This window comes from Sus scrofa, chromosome 8 (genome assembly GCF_054392235.1).
Source record: "Sus scrofa isolate SSC_HxYL_T2T_F1_AM1 chromosome 8, Sscrofa_HxYL_maternal_Yorkshire_Landrace_v2.0, whole genome shotgun sequence".
NCBI classification, from domain to species: Eukaryota; Metazoa; Chordata; class Mammalia; order Artiodactyla; family Suidae; genus Sus; species Sus scrofa.
In genome coordinates this window covers 87,530,671-87,552,760 of record NC_139390.1, presented here as the reverse complement: position 1 = coordinate 87,552,760, position 22,090 = coordinate 87,530,671, and the positions used below count along the sequence as shown (strand labels likewise).

General features: G+C 40.6%; 1 protein-coding gene across 2 annotated transcripts in view; it reads right to left on the bottom strand.

Annotated features, from left to right (window-relative positions):
- Nucleotides 1-16,568, bottom strand: part of PRMT9 (protein arginine methyltransferase 9) — a 36,775-nt gene extending 20,207 nt beyond the window's left edge. The window contains exons 1-6 of one of the 2 annotated variants that reach the window (XM_021101522.2): nucleotides 16,191-16,568; nucleotides 13,223-13,371; nucleotides 10,572-10,808; nucleotides 9,891-10,058; nucleotides 6,951-7,053; nucleotides 5,594-5,700 (exon numbers count right to left, since the gene is read on the bottom strand). In XM_021101522.2, the coding sequence (XP_020957181.1) occupies nucleotides 5,594-5,700; nucleotides 6,951-7,053; nucleotides 9,891-10,058; nucleotides 10,572-10,808; nucleotides 13,223-13,371; nucleotides 16,191-16,379 (953 nt within the window). In that variant the 5' untranslated portion in view covers nucleotides 16,380-16,568. The remainder of the gene's footprint in view (nucleotides 1-5,593; nucleotides 5,701-6,950; nucleotides 7,054-9,890; nucleotides 10,059-10,571; nucleotides 10,809-13,222; nucleotides 13,372-16,190) is intronic. The other variant, XM_021101526.2, reaches the window with a different exon arrangement.
- Between the last annotated feature and the right edge of the window lie 5,522 nt (nucleotides 16,569-22,090).

Below are 22,090 nucleotides of genomic sequence, written 5' to 3'. Positions count from 1 at the left end.
AACCCCTAGCCTGGGAACCTCCATATGCTGCAGGAGCGGCCCAAGAAATAGCAACAACAACAGCAAAAAGACAAAAAAAAAAAAAAAAAAAAAAATTTGCAGAGTTCCCACTGTGGCTCAGCGGGTTAAGAATCTGACTAGTATCCATGAGGATGTGGTTTTGATCCCTGGCCTCGCTCAGTGGGTTAAGGATCTGGCATTGCCGTGAGCTGTGGTGTAGGCCGCAGATGCGTCTCAGATCCCATATTGCTGTGCCTATGGCATAGGCTGGCACCTGCAGCTCCGATTTGACCCCTAGCCTAGGAACTTCCATATGCCAAAGGTGTGGCCCTAAAAGGCAAAGGAAAAAAAAAATGCTTATTCAGATGAGCTTTAAGAGTCAACTGATTAGGTTCCAAATGGAAATTATGGTGATTTCTATAATAATGGTTTATAAATGTTTCTAACTGATAAAACAGTAGCACTCATCTGTCTTTTTCAGCACCTTTCTTCGGGTCCTCAACCCATACTGCTGAGCTTTGTAAAGAATATACAACTAGAGATTATCATACTAAGTAATCCAGAAAGAGAAAGACAAATACCATATGATATCACCTATATGTAGAATCTAAAATATGGCACAAATGAACCTATCTACAAAACAGAAACAGATTCACATTCAAGGAGAACAGACTTGTGGTTGCCAAGGAGGGAGCTGGGAAAGGGATGGAGTGGGAGGTTGGGGTTAGCAGACGTAAGCTATTTCACATGGAAGAGATAAACAAGGTCCTACTGCGTAGCACAGAGAAGTATATTCAATGTGCCATAATAAAAGAATATTTTTTAAGAGTATATGTATGTCTAACTGAATCACTTTGCTGTACAGTAGAAATTAACATAACATTGTAAATCAACTATACTTCAATTAGAAATCAGTAAGAGTTCCCGTCGTGGCACAGCAGAAACGAATCTGACTAGGAACCGTAAGGTTGTGGGTTCGATCCCTGCCCTTGCTCAGTGGGTTAAGGATAGGGCGTTGCTGTGGCTGTGGTGTCGGCCAGGGGCTACAGCTCAGATTAGACCCTAGCCTGGGAACCTCCACATGCCCTGGGTGTGGCCCTAAAAAGACAAAAAGACAAAAAAAAAATTATACAATATTGGAGTTCCCGTCGTGGCGCAGTGGTTAACGAATCCGACTAGGAACCATGAGGTTGCGGGTTCGGTCCCTGCCCTTGCTCAGTGGGTTAAAGGATCTGGCGTTGCCGTGAGCTGTGGTGTAGGTTGCAGACGCGGCTCGGATCCCGCGTTGCTGTGCCTCTGGCGTAGGCCGGTGGCTACGGCTCCGATTCAACCCCTAGCCTGGGAACCTCCATATGCCGCGGGAGCGGCCCAAGAAATAGCAACAACAACAGCAAAAAAAAAAAAAAAAAGACAAAAAGACAAAAAAAAAAAAAAAAAAAAAGAAATCAATAAGAATAAACACTGGGCCTCACCCAGACCTATTCAAAATATGATATTTCTATTTTTATGAAAACTCCTCTGATGCTTCTGCTGTACAGTCAGATACTCAGTTGCTATATAAATGAATCGATGATGCATAAATCCTTTTCAAAAGGGCAGATACCAGTCACTAAATTTCTATTTCACCTAAGGTAACAATTTTAGTGGTTTTCCTATAAAATACAAAGAGAAACTAACAAGGGCAAAGAGCTTAGAATCACATTACAGCAAGAAATCTCAGCGAGACACAACCAAGGTTTCCAGATGGGCAATTCAGCCATATGTCTCTATAGCCTGAAATATGTGCATGCTCTTCAACTCAGTAATTATTAAGGAAGTTGTCCTAAGAAAATAACAAAGACAAGCGAACAAGCACATAAGTACGAAGATATTTACCCTTGTTCTTTTCGTCTCATTCATTAGTTTTCTTTTAAAAAAATTTTTTCTTTTTTGCTTCTTAGGGCCACACATGTGGCATATGGATGTTCCCAGGCTAGGGGTCTAATGGGAGCTGCATGCAGCCATCGGCCTAACCACAGGCACAGCAAAGCAGGATCTGAGCCGCATCTGTGACCTATACCACAACTCACAGCAACACCCGATCTTTAACCCACTGAGTGAGGCCAGGGATCAAACCTGCATCCTCATGGATACCAGTCAGATTCGTTAACACTGAGCAACGGGAACTCCAAAACATTGATTTTCATTTACTAAAGCATAGTTGGGAGTTCCCATCGTGGCTTAGTGGTTAACGAATCCGACTAGGAACGAAGAGGTTGCGGGTTCAATCCCTGGCCTCACTCAGTGGGTTAAGGATCCAGTGTTGCTGTGCGCTGTGGTGTAGGTCACAGACATGGCTCAGATCCCAGGTTACTGTGGTTGTGGCATAGGCCAGCGGCTATAGCTCTGATTCAACCCCTAGCCTAGGAACCTCCATATCCCGCGGGTGTGGCCCTAACAAGACAAAAAAAAATTTTTTTAATTTAAAAATAAAGTATAGTTGCTGTACAATGTTATAGAAGTTACAGGTGTACAATATAGTGATTCACAATTTTTATTTTTATCTTATTTTTTATTTTTTTTGTCTTTTGTCTTTTTAGGGCCACACCAACGGCATATGGAGGTTCCCAGGCTAGGGGTCTAATCGGAGCTACAGCTGCCAGCCTACACCACAGCCACAGCTACGCCAGATCTGAGCCACATCTGCGACCTACACCACAGCTCACAGCAATGCCAGATCCTTAACCCACTGAGCAAGGCCAGGGATCGAACCTGAAACCTCATGGTTCCGAGTCACATTTGTTTCCACTGCACCACAATAGGAATTCCCTGATTCACAATTTTTAAAGATTACACTAAATAGAGCTATTAAAAAATATTGCCTATATTCCCCATGTTGTACAATATGTCCTTGCAGCTTATTTTATACCTAATAGTTTGCACCTCTTTACTCCCTATCCTTATATTGCCCTTCCCGCCTTCCTCTCCCCACTGGTAGCCACTAGTTTATTCTCTATACCTGAGTCTGCTTTTTTAAAAAATATCCACCAGTTTGCTATGTATTTTAGGTTCCACATATAAGTGATATTATACAGTATTCATCTTTGTCTTATTTCACATAGCATAATGCCCTCCAGTCCATCCATGTTGCTGAAAATGGCAAAATTTCCTTCTTTTCTATGGCTGAGGAGTATTCCATTGTGTGTGTGTATATATATATATATATATATATATATATATATATATATATATATACACACCACATCTTTAACCATTCATCTGTTGATGGAGGTTCCCAGGCTAGAGGTCAAACTGGAGCTGCAGCTGACAGTCTATGCCACAGCCACAACAATGCCAAATCTGAGCCACGTCTGCAGCCTACACCACAGCTCACAATTAACCCTGGATCCTTAACCCACTGAGCAAGGCCAGGGATGGAACCCACAACTTCACGGTTCCTAGTTGGATTCATTTCCACTGCACCATGATGGGAACTCCTGAGTTTTTGGGGTTTTTGATGTTGAATTTTAAGAGCTGTTTATATATATTGGGTATAACCCCTTACTGGTCATATCATTTGAAAACATTTTCTCCCATTCAACAGGCTTTCTTTTTTTCTTTCTTTCTTTTTATGGCCACACCTGCAGCATATGGACACTCCCAGGCTAGAGGTTGAATCAGAACTGCAGCTGCTGCCCTATACCACAGCCACAGCAACACCAGATCCAAGCCATATCTGCAACCTACACCACAGCTTGGAGAAACACCAGACACTTAACCCACTGATTAAGTGGGTTAATCAGGGATTAAATCCACATCCTCGTGGATGCTAGCCAGGTTCTTAACCCACTGAGTTAGGGTTAGGGTTAGGGTATCTTTTCTCCACTGTATATCTTTTCTCCACTGTATATTCTTACCCTTGTTCTTAAAAGCAGGAAAGTGACAGCAACCTAAACTCTTTAATTCTGAACTCTGAGAACTGCAACACAAGGAAACTGATTTTAAAAATCGTGAAGCAAATGTATTACCATGAAGAGGCTCACTAAGAAAAAGCTAGTATATTTACTGATTCTTTTGAAACAAAGTTAAATTTATACACACACACATTTACTCACACAGAGCTGACAACTAACTAGTTCACTCTAATTCAGCCAATCTTCTGACAAGGCTACTGTCTGACTGGTGCCCATGCCCTACCAATTCACTAAACATTTTATTTATCACCCTGTAACATGCATAGAAAAGTGTAAGGAAGAATATACAACAAAGATGAACTACTAGGGAGGTGTTCAGGATGATTTTTATTTCCTTCTTTTACTCATCAGTATTTCCTAAAATATTTGTGTTACCTTTACTACTATTAGCAGAAGGAGGTCCTCCTTAAAAAATCCTATTAAGGGAATTTCTGTGGTGGCACAGTTGTTAACAAATCCAACTAGAAACCATTAGGTTGCAGGTTCGATCCCTGGCCCCCCTCAGCGTGTTAAGGATCTGGCATTGTCATGAGCTGTGGTGTAGGTCGCAGATGCGGCCCGGATCTGGCATTGCTGTGGCTGTGGTGTAGGCCAGCAGCTGTGGCTCCGATTAGACCCCTAGTCTGGGAACCTCCATATGCTGTGAGTGTGGCCCTAGAAAAGACAAAAAAAAAATCCTATCAAAATATGGATTAGTATTTTCGCAAAATAAAAAATTCATTAACATTCAGGAAAAGAATGTAACCAAGAGGATTTCTAAACTAAAAATAAATTTTCACCTGTATCACATTTGATAAATTTCTGTCTCAAGGGTAGAAAGATCTCAAAATTTCATCCCACCCAACCACAAAACATTATAATATCAATAATTATTAAAAAGAGAAAAATGAGATAAATTAAAATTATTTTCACACCGGAAATTTTTATTTCATTTTCATTTAAAATCAGTCTGAACTGGAGTTCCCAATGTGGTGCAGTGGATTAAGAATCTGACTACAGTTGCGTGGGTTGCTGGGAGGTGGGGGTTTAATCCCTGGCCCCTCACAGTGGATCAAAGGATTTGGTGTTGCTGCAGCAGTGGCACAGGCTGTAGCTGTGACTCAGATTTAATAATCCCTTGCCCAGGAACTCCCATATACCATGGGTGCAGTCATTAAAAAAAATTACAAAAATAATGTCAGTCTGAACTAAGTATTTTTCTCACGAATCTATCACACATCAAAAGGATAGTAAGTTTTATCAATATTAATTTTCCACTACAAAATTGAAAGCTGATTTTAACCCTAGAGTTCCTTTTTTGTCCCCCCTGTGGCCACATCCTCAGCATGTGGAGTTCCCAAGCCAGGGATTAAACCCGTGCCACAGTAGTGACCCAAGCCACTGCAGTGACTTGGGCCACTGCAGTGACAATGCAGATCTTTAACCTGCTGCACCACAAGAGAATTTCTAGACTTCTATCTTTGAAGAAAGTGTTAAAAAGCAAAAAAAAAATTAAGACTGGAACAATCATCATGAAATTGAAGGTCATCAAACTACAAATTAGCATCCAAATAAATGTCCATTAAACAACCTTTGAAGTACCATATACTCCTTGAGATTACCATTTTTTAAAAATATTTACTATTTAAATAATCTCTTACCTATGATGCCTTCTTATCTCTGCACATTCTACTGCCATCCCAAATATAACAGCACTTGCTGGTATAACTTTCCCATATTTTTCACAATTACCATTTTCACCTTTGGTCTAAAAATATAAGAACAAAAATTTTATCCTGTTACATTTATGTCACAATATGTCTGTATGATGGCAAGCTATGAAAATTTATAAGATAAAACTTTAAAAAACAATAGTTAAGGATAAGCAGGTTAAGGGGGTTTTTAATTTTTGTTGCTATGTACATGTATACATATGTGTGTGTATATCACATATATACTTTTTTTAAAGTACAAATAGGGAGGGAGGAAGGTAGGAAGCTAGAAGTCTCTAAGTCTGCAAAAAACAAAGACTCCTGGGTATGACTTTTTTTTTTTTTTTTAAACTGATGCTTGAATAGGTTTTATTCACATTTTGGGTGGGCATGACTTTGAGAAGCCAAAATCACCAGTACCTACTTGAAAAACAAAATCCTCTGCTTTCAACCTTTCATTAGCCATTTTAAATCCAAATCATTTTCTCTAAGTAGTGAATTCTTACTACATGTTAAAATCCTTTCATTCATAACACATATATATAAACCAAATCTACAATTTAGGGTACACAATAGAGGATTTCTATGCAAAATATAACTTGGCAATTAAAGAATTAGTCCTGAAGTTCCCACTGTGGCTCAGTGGTAATAAATCTGACTAGTATCCATGAGGATGCGGATTCAATCCCTGGCCTCGCTCAGTGGCTTAAAGATCCAGAGTTGCTGTGAGCTTCGGTGCAGGTCACAGATGCGGCTGGGATCCAGCAGTGCTGTGGCTGTGGTCAGCAGCTGCAGCTCTGATTTGATTCCTAGCTTCAGAACTTCCATATGCCGCGGGTGCAGCCCTGAAAAGCCAAAAATAAAGAAACAAATAAACATAACTTAAAAATAAAAAGAACTAGTCCTGTCCAATCAGGAGCTTGGGTCTAATTGGTACCTTAAAACCATATCACGCCAGTTATCACATTCCCTTTTGATAATATGTCAAAAATCCAAGCAGTGAAAGCTGTGAGACTGAAAAGGACTTCACTTTCTCAACCCTATTCAAGAATACAACGAATCGATTCCTTCATAACGTAACCTCAATTCCTAAGAATTCCTTCCTCGAGTATTTTTGCCTGTATACCTCATTTGGGCACTCAAGTATCCACTGCATTATTGGGTTTTTTTTGCACAGAATTCTTTATAATTACGCCTCAATAGTGGGATATACCTCATACTGCTTTGCAGCTCTGCTAGGGACTCAATAAATTATCCACTGAATAATGAAATCTTAATCAAACGTAAGTGTTTTCATGCTGCTTACCTTTGGCTGTAAGAGTAAATGCTCCCATGCATGAATTAAACTCTCCACAATTCCTTCTCCAAATAAACCTGCATCGACAGTTTCTGTTACAACTAGGGACACTCTATAGAATGATTTTTTAAAGATATGTGTAAGTAAAATATCATGCTATTTATATGAAAGATGTCAAAGCTAAGAGAAGAAAGGAAGAGTATATTATAGAAACAGTCCATACGTAAAATTTTCTAGTACATTTCCTTTTTAACCTTTGCATCTTGAGGAACTCAAGTTCCTTGGGCTCGTCTGTTCTCTGCTGGCAACTTCTTGGTGGGGACGGTAGGGGGAGTACACAACCTTCACTTGACCCATTGCCTCCTCGGGTTAGCCTTTCATTTGCCTAAATCCTTAAGACTGGGTCACACCTGGGAGTTCCCATTGTGGCTCAGCGGTTAACGAACCTGACTAGGATACATGAGGACACAGGTTCAACCCCTGGCCTTGCTCACTGGGTTAAGGATCCGGTGTTGCCGTGAGCTGTGGTGTAGGTCACAGACACGGTACAGATCTGGCGTGGCTGTGGCTGTGGCACAGGCCAGCAGCAACCCCTAGCCTGGGAACTTCCAAATGCTCTGAGTGCAGCCCTAAAAAGCAAAAAAAAAAAAAAAAGCAAAAAAAAAACAACTGGGTCACACCCATTAACCTTTACCCATTCCCCCCTCCTTGGCCTTGAGTCACTGGACTTCTAACCCCAATACCCTATAAAATTAGTCTCTACCATCAATGACTCCCCTACTTACCAAAAGAATAAATCTCAGTTCCTAATTTTCCTTGATCTACAAATGACACTTAGTGCAGGTGAGAATGTCTGCCCCTCAAAATCCTTCCTTGACCTCCATTACCTGCATTTACTTCTGCTACTTTTCTTGCTTTACCCACACCTGGGAGTTTTCACAAAAGCCTAATCCACAGAGCTCTGATCTTCTATCCATTATTTCCTTCTAGAAAATTTCACTCAAAGATATACCAAAAAATTTCTCCCTTCTCTGAACTTCTTTATTACTTGTTGCCGGTATCATCTGTTCATGGTTAGAAGATAAAGAAATTTTCAGGAATATTCCCTATCTTCCTGTCTAAATTGTAGGTGCCTTGAGGACAGAAACAAATGTTGTTATCCCCTACAGTGCCTAAACCCAATATTATATATATTTTTTTCCAAAATTTATGGTTACATATATTTAGAATGTGGAAGTAACCTCAAATCATCTAGTCCAACATCCTCAAGTCTCTAGATTTGCTCAAGGTCAAAATAAGTTATTATCAGAGTTCCCGTCGTGGCTCGGCGGAAACAAATCTGACTAATAATCATGAGGACATAGGTTCAATACCTGGCCTCGCTCAATGGGTTAAGGATCCGGCATTACCATGAGTGAGCTGTGGTGTAGGTCACAGACGCAGCTTGGATCTGGCGTTGCTGTGGCTGTGGTGTAGGCCAGCAGCTTCAGCTCTGATTTGACCCCTAGCCTGGGAACCTCCATATGTCACAGGTGTGGCCATAAAAAGACAAAAAGAAAAGAAAACAAAATAAGTTATTATTTATTATTATTATTGTAATCCAATATCTCCTAACTAAAGCCAGTAGATCCTTCCACAACACTATCTGTGATAAAAATGTAGGTTAAGTCAAGGTACCTCTGATTCATGCTACGGACGAATTGTGCACCACCCAAATTCATGTTGAAGCCCTAAGCCCCAGGGTGACTGTACGTGGAGAAGGGGTCTTTACTAGGTACTTAAGGTTAAATGAGGTCCTGGGAGTGAGGTCCTGATCTTCACATACACAGAGGAAAGACCTTGCAGGAAGGCCATCTGCAAGCTAGGAAGAGCGTACCCACCAGAAACCAGGTTTGCCAGCACCCGTGATCACGGGCTTCTAGCCCCCAGAGTACGTAAGGAGAGAAACGTCTTCAGCTTAAGCCATCTAGTCTGAGGGGTTTGTTAATGGCAGCCTGAGCAGACTAAGACAACTGAGGACAGTTTACCTCTATAGAACAGGTACACCTGCTTCAGCAATCTAACAGGACTTCTTTCACAAGAACAAAGCTAGAGACCATTGAAAAGCATAACTATTATGTAAATATAAACATTTTTATACATATATGGAAGAAGACTTTTTGGCCACACCCAGGGGGTGCAGAAGTTCCCAGGCCAGAGATGGAAACTGTGACAAGGCGATAACCAGAGCCACGGCAATGACAACGCCAGAGGCCTAACCCACTGAACCATGAGGGAACTCCCAAAAAGCCCTGTTTCGATGTACACAGAATTTAAGATGAAAAGACAGACTACCCAGGAGAAGTAGTAAAGCAAGTGGTACACAGAGAAAACTATATCTAAACTGATAGTTTGTTGGACCAGATGATTTTTAAATCCCTTCTAGCTCCAAAATTCCATTCCCCCTTGTGATATGGATCAAAGTGAAATAACATACATAAAAGCTAAGACTTATAACATTCAAAGCATTTGGAGGGCCCAAGCCAAAATACACTGACAGCTGACACTTCCAAAGCTTTCATTTTGGCCAAGGATATTAACAGTGAATATGATAAGTCCATCAAGTTTAATCTACTCAAGCCTTATTTTCAAGTACAATTTTTAAATAGTTATTGAGCGACTATCCATTTTTACAACTGGAATGCTGAAATTAACAAAGGTAAAGTAACTTACTAAAAGTGAAGTTTATTTATTAAATCCCTTGCCACAAATTTTTCTCAAGATCTTTAAATATTTTTTAATCAAGAATCTGACCTTATCATGAAAATCCATCTCATGCTGAACTATCCTATACTCGTATCTTTAAAATAGGAGGGTTTTAGCATTTTTGTTTGGACTAGAAACTAGAAATGTGACTTAAAAAATAAAACAGTGGCTTACAAACACTAACAGTAGTTCATACTATAATACCTTTCAGGAATGTGTTTTGGAATTTCTATGTCAAGCGACTTCATATGTAAGAGCTGGATCCCTGCTTCCATCTTGTTTGCTGCCACTACATCACAGGCAAGCTCAAACATGGTCTTGGATAACTCACAGGCATACACCGAGTGTGCTCCAGCTTTTTTAGCAAACATGCTACAAAGGGAAAAAGTGCTCCATCAGGGAAAAATAATCTACTGTATTTTTTTAAATTTTAGTGGAATTTCATGATGCTTAAACATGGGGTTTTCCTTTTATTCTTTAACACTACCATTATCCATTCTGTATTTTTTTTTAATGAAATACTGTTCTTGTCAAGAAACAAATCATCAATAAATCATGACATCCACCTTATTAAGACACACCTGGCATGCAGAATGCTACTATTTTAAATAACTAGATTCAACCAGAATGTTAATGTTAAAAGAAAAACTTCTAAAATTCATTATTCAAATTTCAATGACAACCTCAAATTTCTCTTGGTGGTTATGTCAAGTTCTTGAGAAAGTAAAAGTTACAGCGAAATAATAATAGTTTATGAATAATCATAACAAGATTATGAGAAATTAAACTCTTTAAATTCTACCATTAAATTTTCCATATTTGGTAAAAACCTTCAATTTACATTACCATACATATATATGTAATTAAAACATAATTACAACAAACCTTAGTATTCCAGTTCCTGCTCCAATGTCCAAAACACTTTTGGACCCCAAACAAACCGCCTTTTGGATTGCTGCATTATAAATCGTATTCCTTTTGGTGTCATTAAGCATGATAAAGTGCCAGCGTTCCACCAACCAGTTTGCAACACGGTAAAAATTCTCCTTTGCATCACTGAAATCAGGGTTTAGTTTCACTGCTTTACGAAAATAGCCGGCTGCTTCATCTCTAAAGCCCATTCTAGAGTAAAAAATGACAGAGAAAACATTTGACTCTGTGCTATCAATTTCAGTGCCTTTGTTCATGCCATTATCTGGCCTGATAACCCCCTGCCAGCACCCCGAGTCCTCTTGGACCCAGGCACCACCTCTCTGAGACGCTTTCTGTAAGAACTACAATTCTCAGTCACTTCTTTCCTTTCTGAATCCCCGATAGTCACATATTCCGAGACACTAACAAGGACGTGACTATGAATTACTACTGTACTGTAGTATAGAAAGATCTCCAATCATCCTCCAATGAAATAACTTTCTAGAACATCAGTGGTTTCTAAAAACCATTCCATCTGTAAAAGACATTCCCGCTGTGGTACAATGGGTTGGGAATCCAACTTCAGCGGCTCAGGTCACTGTGGAGGTGTGGGTTCCATCCCGACCCAGTGCAGTGGGTTAAAGGATCCAGCATTGCTGGCCCAAGAACTTCCATATGCCATGGGTGCGGCCAAAAAGGGAAAAAAAATACAAGACCCTATGGCTAGTAGGTGCCTCTATGCTGTGCCTAAGTACCTTTTCTCTCAGCAACTGAGTTGAATGGTCATCAAGAGTCAGTTGTATCTGCTGCCAGAAAGTTTACACCAGTTGCATGTGTTATTATGACTACATATTTTAATTAAATACAACAGAAACCAAATATGATTGCAAAAAGAGAGCCATTGTGTTTAAGGAAAAAACTTAAAGGTGAGTCACCTCAAAAACTGATATGGATTAGAAGTGAACATATCAATAATAAAAGAGAGGGGAAGAAAACTATCAAACCATCCAGAACAGTGCTTCTTAAACTGTCTATGATAAAAAAAACACCCTCCTCCTCTTAAAATATTTAACCATCTGCAGACCAATCCAGCTGTACTGCACACGTTTAGCATGTGACTCTCACACCAGATTTCAAAAGCAAGCAAAGTGGTCTGTACTCTCTTCAGTGGTGAGTTCCCTGATCACGTGCTTGAATTTACAGCAATGTCAAACTGCTACATACATTTTTTTATCGTTTGCTCTCAAATTCTCTATTTCTCTGTCATTGACTGGTGATTTGTGCATCGCCACCAGTATGGTCCACACGAGGAAGAGAACGGAGCTAGCTGAACCCTGTAACACTCACACAAGCACCGTTAGGCAATCTGTCAAGTTTAAAGAAACTGAATCAAACTATTTGTTTTGGGTATGGGTTTGAGCAAAAAAATACATTCTGGAACCCAAAGAGGGACCTGGACCCTTACAAAAGGAAAGGGCCCTATGTCAAATGACAGGCACTTACACTTTAGGGTAAACTTAAAATGTTTATGGTTAGTATCTGTTATTTTTATTCTCATTCTGCAGCTGCCATAGCACACAGAACAACACCAAATGCATTGGATGTAATCTATTTGTTGAGACACCAACTTAGCAATGGATATTAGAAAATTTCAAAATATCAACCATCTAGTGAATCAATGCCAAAGTTACTCCCAATAATTCCCTAGGTCTGTGCTTCCCTCAGGCCTGATCTTTAATACATCATTCCATTTTCTTAAATTGCAATGCTAATCTGAAAAATATGATCCACTCAATTGAAATAGTTTTTCATAAGGAAACACTCAAAATGTGTGTCAATAATACCAATGAACTATAAAAATGCTTTTTTCCTTTTAACTAGAAAAAAAATTATCTTCTTAATTAACAATTTAACTATATTTTCTTTAAATCTGATGCTACTGGGTTAACACAAAGTGGTAAAGTTGAGACAAATTTGATTTCACAAATAAATGTCAGAAACGGAAGCTGCCATTTACTTTAGAAATCTTTTTCCCTTGAAATAGTGATTATTTTGGTGGGAAGTGAGTGATACACTGTTTTCGATGAGCAAAGAAAAGCTAAGAGCCACCGCCCTAAAGAATAAAGGTAAACTGTACAGCAAAAGTCACAATCACACTATAATAAATTCTCACCTGCCAACGTCTGAATTCAGAATGTGCATAGTTACATCTCCACACACAAATTAACACCAAGTGGTTTTTTTGCCCAATGACTATTAATTGCTCAGATGAATGTCTTAAAATAGATCCCCAATAGCATCTGCCAAAAGTGTGTAGAACTCCAATTTTCTGTTCAACTGAGTTTACCTTGAAACATAAGTCTTAGAATGTTACAGTCATCACATGTGTACAATCTGGAAATATAACTGAAGTAACTCATCTTACATAAACTGAAGAACTAAAGAAACCCTGAAGTTATGATGTAGATTTTTAACTATTTTGTGGAGATATTTAAAAACCTTTAAACTAGATTTCATTTAAGTGGAAAGTGGTTGCTAATGTGTGAAGATGGACTCTGTGTAGCAGGATCAGCCAATCCAGGCTGATACAGAATGATTCTTAGCAAGTGATACCACTATCACACCTGAAGAGATGCTCCCCCATGCTGTTGCAGATCACTTCGTCATCAGGAAATAGTTCCATGGCTTGCTCATAGCAACCAAGTAAGTCCTGTGTTCGACTAAGAGCATCAAGTTCTTCAGCCCATCTGAAGAGCGTATACTGAAAAGTTTCCTTGACAAAAGAAAAAAACAGGAATTTTAGTCAATAACATAAGTGATGAACACTGGTTCATATTCATATGAATATGAATAACATACGATAATATGAATAACATAACATATTCAACACTGGTTAAAGATTCCACAGAGACTAAAACATAATTATAATTATTTAAGTTTTATTTAGCCTATTAGGCTCTGTTTGCTAAAGAAATAAATGCATAAATGAGGACATTTTACCAGCTATATGGCAGTAACATGCAGGATTAAGACAGTGTGACCACGCTCTAAGCTCTCTCCATACTTGGCTGCCATATCATACTCTCTACCTACCTCTTTTTTGTGGGCTCCAATGTTTTAGGAGTATATCCTTGACCCTCTTGTCTTTTTTCATGCATCCCCGATGTATTAACCATCACCTGTGTGTTGATGGATGCCACATCTACATCTTCCATCAAGACCCTCTTTTCAGAACCTCAGACCCACAGACAGCACTCCCTACTAGTCACCTCAACCAGGGATGGCACCCTCAGCCATCTCAAATTCAGCTCGACCCAAATAGCTCCTGATCAGTGTGCAAGGAAAAGCAATGACAATAGAAATCCTGTTCCTATCCTCACAGAGGCCTCACTGAGAAATCTAACATACAATTTTGAAAAATTCAAAAGGCTCTAAACTGAATCCATCATATTCCTCTCACACAGGCTATAAGATTAAAGTGCCACCCAGCCTCAAGAGCGTGAAGTCACCTTTGAATGGTACCTTAACTCCAATACAATTCACTTCAAACCCAGCCAATTCTCTCTCAATATCTTAAATCTATCATTGCCTCTCTCCCAACTGTTATAATGCGGCTCTTATAACTACTCACGGGACTACCTCAAAAGACTTCCCACTGTCACTCTAGCTCCAATGACACCTTCTCCATTCTCCACACTGCAACCTGGTGGAAAGAGAGAAGGCTGTAGCCATTGCAGCTTTATCACTAACACATTTTATATCATCTTCACATATTTTACACAGAAGAGTTGATACCTGGCAAGGGTAAAGAAGAATCTAGGGTGTGAGGAGTAAAAAAAAAAAAAAAAAAAAACAGATTATATTAAATGGATCGGGAAATCTATAGGTAAGTAGCTAGGTGTGGCTGAGGTGTGAGTATGAGGAACGGCACAAAATAAGACTAGAGATAGGTCTTTTCAGAGGCCCATGCAAAGAAATATGAGACTTTGTTCTGCAGGAAATACATCCAGTTACTTAACCCTACCAAATACCAGGCACTGAAATAAAAACTTCAGATACACTTTCTTTTTTTGGCTGCACCTGCAGCATGAAGAATTTCAGGGGCCAAAGACTGAACCCGAGCCACAGATGCGACCTGAGCCACAGCAGTGACAACACCGGATCCTTAACCTGCTGCAACACCAAGGGAACTCCTAGATATACTTCTAATACACACTAAACATAAAAAAGGTAATGTCCTTGTTTTACAAAAGAGAAAAGTAAGGAACAAAGAATTGGGGGAAAGCACTTGGATTGATCCATTATTCTATTTCTGCCCACCTAGAAGAGCAAACCTCTCAGCATAACACTTTCTCCTCCCTGAAGCCAGCTGGTCCTGAATTTTAGCTAAATTTATGTGAACTACAAATGTCGAGATGCTACTGAGAGCTAAAGGGTAGAGGTCAGAGATTTTGTTAAACATACTACAATTCACAAGACAGCTTTCCACAACAAAGACCCCATCCAAAATAGCAATAGTACTGAGGTTGAGAGTCCTTGGGTGAAAAAAGGCAAAGTAGCTTCAGGCTGAAAACTGAATGCAAAATTAAGTTAAATCACTTTTTTGAAATTTAGATTCTAAAACAACTTGAAAAAAAATGTACAGTATTTCAAAAGAATAACTGTCACAAATAATCCAAAATTTAAATTTAGGAGTTCCCATCGTGGCTCAGTGGAAACGAATCTATCATCCATGAGGACGCAGGTTCTGTCACTGGCCTTGCTCAGAGGGTTAAGGATCCAGCGTGAGCTGCAGTGTAAGTCGCAGACTTGGCTCAGATCCTGAGTTGCTGTGGCTGTGGTGTAGGCCAGCAGTTACAACTCTGATTTGACCCCTAGCCTGGGAACCTCCATATTCCATGGGTCCAGTCCTAAAAAAAAGACAGGGAAAAAAAAAAAAATGAAACTTAAAGAATGCATCATCAAATGATTGCTTCAGGCTAACTCCAAACTTATTTCAACTACAGAAATCCACGACATTCCTTCCACACAACAATAGAGTGCAAAGGCCCTGGCACTGGGGTAGAGCCTTGTACTTACTAGATACAGGAGATGGCAGACCACCTGAGGCTTCATGTGCAATACAACCCTTGGAATTTTGTTGAAATTTTTGTTTTGAAATTTTGAAATGAAAATTTTTGAATGAAAGTTTTGAAAAAGAGAAATGAAATCATCTGGCTTTTGTTATGTAAAAAAAAAAAAAAAAAAAAAAAAAAAAAAAAAGCTCAAGCTGGTTATGTTGAGGTAGACTGCAGGAGAAAACCTAGTTCTGAGCCTGAATCTACTGCAAAAACCTGCAGATGATTGAGGCTTGAACGAAGGTACCAAAAAAAGATGGTCAGAAGTGATCCGATTCCGAATACATATTTCGAAGGTAGAGCAGACAGTATTTTCTGACAGGCTGGTTGTAGTACGAACAACAACAAATCAAGGGTGAACAATAAATATTAACAGCAACATCCAGGCGCTCATAGCCTCGCTCCCGAATGATTGATTTACACAAGAAGAACAGAGGATCTGCCTGCAAGTGAGAGAAATAAAGGCCCTCCTCACCTTCACATCGTCTTTCAGCTCCGGCGCCAGGCTGAGCACAAGGAGGTAGTGGGCATAGGCGGTGCCGAAGTCCTGGGCACCCAGGCAGTGCTCTGCGCTTTGCAAGGACTGAGACACCAGCTCGTCTCGCCCGGCTGCCCCGGCGCCACTCCGGGGGCCCTGGCGGGGCCTGGGCCTCGAGTTCGGCATGGCAGAGACACCACCCGAAACCTGCGCTTATATAACCAAAGGGAAGATATTTTGGCAAACGGAACGAGTAAACTGCCTCGCTGCCTACACTTCCATGTAACAAACTGCAGCGCGAGAATCCGTCTAGGAAACCCACACCCCAACGGCACCGAGCGCCCACCCTCCGCAGGCAGAAGCTCCGCCCCTTCCCCGACGGACGGCCCCCACTGGCTGGCGGCGCACGCTACAAGAACGTCAGCGCGCCCGACGTGGGCACGTCGCGCCTGCCCCCTCCCGTGGGAGGGAAGTTGCAGAAAGGCCACTGCGCCTGCTCATGGGAAGTTGTAGTTGTTGGCTTCTTCCGTGCAAGCCTGTTGCTTATCTCTCTGGCTGAGTCCGGAGTTTTCTATCCCTCTTTCCTGGCCTTCAGGCTTGTGTGACTTCACCTACGAGACCTCACTGGGCAGCCCAGACAGTTCGAAGCTGCCCCGTGGCGAGGGACGTGGGTGGGTATGAAGAGAAAGGCGTTTATGGTGCTACCTTGTAGTGATTTTGGCCTTGGTGTTTGGGAGCACCAAGGTGGCAAGTATGGAAAAAACCTGGGGATAGCGAAAGCATCCCAGAATGGTAGAGGAAATGCTTTACTGGTATTTTAAAAGTCATCCTCACAGAGTCCTGAGGTGGACCTTTGGCTCAGTTCTCATCTTATAGGCCGAGAAAGGAGCATCCTGAGAAGTTACTTGCCGAAGGTCCCACACCAGCTGGGGCGTAGGCACGGCTCAAACATTCGTCCCTGAGTATCTGTTCAGTTTTCTTTAAAACGAGCTTAGGGTTTATTTCACTGTTTGGTATATCACCACTTGTAAAGTGGTTATATTAATACATTTTATAAGTTTTTCTGCGTATAGCGAGTCGTCTTCTTCTCCCCCCCGCCCCCCCCCCCCCGTGGCTGCTTAGTGTAAAGGATCAGGTGTCACTGCTGTGGTGCGAATTTGATCCCTAGCCCGGGAGCTTCCACATGCTGGGTGCAGCCAAAAAAAAAAAAAAAAACCGAAAAAAAAAAAGTTTTTCTACATTCAAGTGTGACCCCAAAAGAAGAGATTAAGAACTTTCAAGTGGGGGCTGGGAGGGGTGCATAGGAATTACAGGTGAGAAGTCATTTTTGTCCCTGGTTTCCTATGTGTTAGTGGTGGATATTTATTATACTTTAGATACAAAACAGCATTTGGCATATCAAACAAACTTTGAGCTCCTTCAATTAGGGAAAGTTCATCATTTACATGGCTTTTTGCCTTCTTTTCTTTTTTTTCTTTTTAGGGCTGCACCCAGGGCCTATGGACGTTCCCAGGCTAGGGGATGAATTGGAGCTACAGCTGCCCGCCTGCGCCACAGCCACAGCAATGCAGGATCCAAGCCGCGTCTGCGATCTGCACCACAGCTCACAGCAATACCAGATCCTTAATCCACTGGGCAAGGTCAGGGATCGAACCTGAAACCTCATGGTTCCTAATCGATTCCTTTCCTCTATGCCATGATGGGAACTCCTTGCCTTCTTTTTTGACCTCATATCTGAACTACCCTTCCTCTGAGCATGTATGTAATCAGTTTTACATACATCAGTTTTTCAAAGTCCAGGTAACTACATTGTGATTTGCTCCCATAGAGTTCCTCAAAGACAGGATCTATTTTTAAGAATTTTTTAACTTTGCATTTAGCCTGGAGTCTGGCTTAGAGTAAGGACTCATTTTTTAATTTTAATGAAAACTGCATTACCCTACTCCTAGGTTTTTACATTTAGACTTTCCCAGCCATTTAGGGATCTTATTTTTCCTCGCAACCTCAGTTGCTACATTCTGTACTATATTTAAGGTCAGACTATATTTATTACCCTATGTGGAGGGAAATTATCAATAATCTATAATAAGAATAAGAGTTCCCTGATGGCTCAATGGGTTAAGGATCCAGCATTGCCACTGCTGTGACTCTGGTTACTTCTGTGGTATGGGTTTGATATCTGGCCCAGGAACTTCATGTCACTGGCACGGTTTAAAAAAAGAAAAGAAAGTTTCTTTTGGGCCAAATTGAGAACTGTAACACAGGAGACAGGCTCTCAGAGAGCTCTGAGGACTGTTCCAAGGAATCATGGTTTCGGCACAGTTTTATATGCTGTCAGAACAGAGTATCAAATGTGACAGGGGTACATTCCTTCAAGTTTTCAAAAAAGCAGCACACAGACAGTCACTATGGCCTTGATGCCAAGAGAGCTTTATCATGAAAGTACTGGCAATGACCTTCCAGGAAGGGAGGTATTGCTCTCTCTCTTCAAAATAGACGTTTTATTTCTGGACAATGCACCCTTTTCTTTAATGGTTAAAGCAAATGTACAATGTATGATTAATAGGCCACAAAACAGCCTGTTCTAGTTAGCATAAAGTTTAAGTCATGCGTAAGCCAGAATGACTTCCCCGTACCTCAGTATATGAAAATTTCTCCCATCACCTCACACACCTGAAATGCTAAGGATTCTCTAGTCTCAGTAGGATATGGTAGGACACAACCCACTGGACTGAAAAAAAGAGGTGCATTTGAATCCAAGTCTTGTCCTGGCTCATTGAAGAACCTTTCCTAAAGAGTCATTATTTGTAAAAAGGCAACACAAAGCCACCTTTTCTACTCTGGACACAAAATTGGTATGACCGTCAAATGAGATAGTATATGTAACAGCATTTTATATATAATATACACATATTTAAATGCTAGGCATTTTTACTATTATCTAGAGTCATTTAAAACTTAGCTGGATTGTTAAAAATTATGTCACTAACACCTTTAAGCATTTGATCAGAAGTCTATGTAACTCATACACTTTAAGAATCTAATGTAATTGGCTGGGATCTCCTCTTAGAAAGCAGAGGGAGACCTCCCAAATATTCTCACCAGAGATTTTGGTTGGGGGAAGCACTTAGATTTCGTCATTCTAGTCACTTCTGTGAGTCCCTGCTTTTTGCTTTTTTTTTTTTTTCTTTTTATGGCACATGTGTGGCATATGGAAGTTCCCAGGTTAGGAGTTGAATCAGAGCTGTAGCTGCTGGCCTACACCACAATCAAGCAGTGCCAGATCCAAGCCAAGTCTGCGACCTACACCACAGCTCACGGCAACACCAGGCATTTAACCCACTGAGCGAAGCCAGGGATCGAACCCACATCCTCATGGATACTAGTCGGATTCGTTACTGCTCAGCCACAACAGGAATTCCATCCCTGCTTCTACTGAATTACTTCACTTTACAGATCATCTTGTACTCTAGGGTATGCTTTCCCATTCCACAGGGCAAGGTTTCTTTTGTTTTGTTTTGCCTTGTTTTGTTTTGGGGTCTGTTTGGTTTGTTGAGCTAACCAAACTACCTAAAACATGTAGACTGCATGAAGCTTAAAGTGGACATGTTATTACCAAGGCAGCTTAGGGGGAGATGGAGGAAGAACTTGGCAGGAAGTAAGGGAAAAGGCCAGAGAAGAAATAGAGGAAGCCAGGTTGTTTCATTATCTCCTACAGCATCAACCCATGGCCAGTGACTACTGCTAAAAAAAAGTGCAAGAGATACTTCCTGCCCCTTGTGAAACACTTCAGACAACTTTGTGAGCTATTAGGGCTCACCAAGTTACTGTGTGATTATTCTAGAGAGAAAAATCATAAGTTATTTGCATTTCTTTGTAGTTTTAGGCACTCTTTACATAGGATGGGTCATTTGGGGAAAAAAATGGAACTGACACAAATAATATGGAATATTTGCTTGCCAAAATTACTTTGGCCACACCCATGGCATGGGGAAATTCCCAGGCCAGGGATGGATCCCATACCACTGCTGTAACCAGAGCCACAGCAGTGACAACACTGGATCCTTAACCCACTGCACGACCAGGGAACTCCCAAAACACTTTTTAATTACTATTTTCTCTTTATTGTCTCATTCTTGAAACTTAGAATTACTCAAGATTATGCATATTTATTGAAGATTAACTGTTGTGATTACTTTTCACTCCTTTTGAAAGAGCCCTATATTCCATCATGAGAAACCCTAAAGTATGATGCAAAACAAATACAGAGTGTAGCTTTTACTTCTTTATCCTTAGAGAGTTTTCTTTAAAAATATTGACAGCATCACTCCTTTGCTCACAATAGTCTTGCCCCCTCCCCAACTAAAACTGTGATCTTTAACTTACCCTTAAAAGTCTATTTGATTCCTTCATTAATATGCTCTTTTTTCATTCTCTTTTAAGGTTCTAAGAAAAACCTCAACGATGGAGAAAACCACTGCTGACTTGGAGGCAGGTTTAATTGTAGTTATCTTTCACCATGTTCTGGGCAGCTTGTCAACAAACCACACATGGCAAACAAGGAAGCAAAACCAACGGAAGGGCTCTGAGTCAGCTTTCCAATGTGCGAAAGTTGAAGGTTAATGAGGGGGGAGGGGGAAGCTCACAGGAAGTTCATTAACAAGGGATAAATAGCTTACTAGACACAAGGTACCTTGAGTTTATACCTTCTCTGGAGCTTCATTTCTTTTTGTGTGATCTTGTTTGCTTTATTTTATGGTTTGGAGCCTTGTTTTCAAGCCTTTGTGCATTTTAGGATCATTTAGGGAGCTTTTAAATAATACCCACACCTGGGCCTCATACTCAAAGATGCGGACTTAATTGGCCTGGGGTGGAATCTAGCAGGGGTGTTTGGTTTGGTTTTTGTTTTTATTTGTTGGGCATGAATATTTTTATTTAATGATTTTTATTTTTTCCATCATAGCTGGTTCACAGTGTTCTGTCAGTTTTCTGCTGTACAGCAAGGTGACCTAGTCTGCATGAGTATTTTTAAAAAGCTCCTTGGTGAGTCTAATGTGCATGAAGGGATGTGGAATATAGGGAAACTTCTATAGGGGTTGTTAGTATATTTTAAGTATTTAGGATATTTAGTGTAGACATAAAGATAATGTAGGGAGTAGAAATATAATTTGTTTATGGCTTAACAAGAATTATGAAGATTGTCTCAACTAAATTCTTTTATGTTAAAGTGGTTGTTTTAGGATGCAGAATAGAGTGCCTGTCATATTGAATTACTTGTTGGGAAGAAAATTTTATAATTGGATCAACAAAAACACCAACTTCATGAGTATTAAAAATTCCATTAATGCCTTCTCACTGCTGAATATTCTCAGTTTCTCCAATTTTTTTTTTTTTTTTTGTCTTTTTGCTATTTCTTTGGGCTGCTCCCACAGCATATGGAGGTTCCCAGGCTAGGGGTCGAATCGGAGCTGTAGCTGCCAGCCTACGCCAGAGCCACAGCAACAGGGATCTGAGCCGCCTCTGCAACCTACACCACAGCTCACAGCAACGCCGGATCGTTAACCCACTGAGCAAGGGCAGGGACCGAACCCGCAACCTCATGGTTCCTAGTGGGATTCGTTAACCACTGCGCCACGACGGGAACTCCAGTTTCTCCAATTTAAAAAAAAATTCATGGAGTTCCCCTAGTGGCGCAGTGGTTAACAAATCCCACTATTCATGGAGTTCCCCTAGTGGCGCAGTGGTTAACAAATCCCACTAGGAACTATGAGGTTTCGGGTTCGATCCCTGGCATTGCTCAGTGGGTTAGAGATCCAGCGTTGCCTTGAGCTGTGGTGTACGTTGCAGACACAGCTCAGATCCCGTGTTGCTGTGGCTGTGGTGTAGGCCGGCGGCTA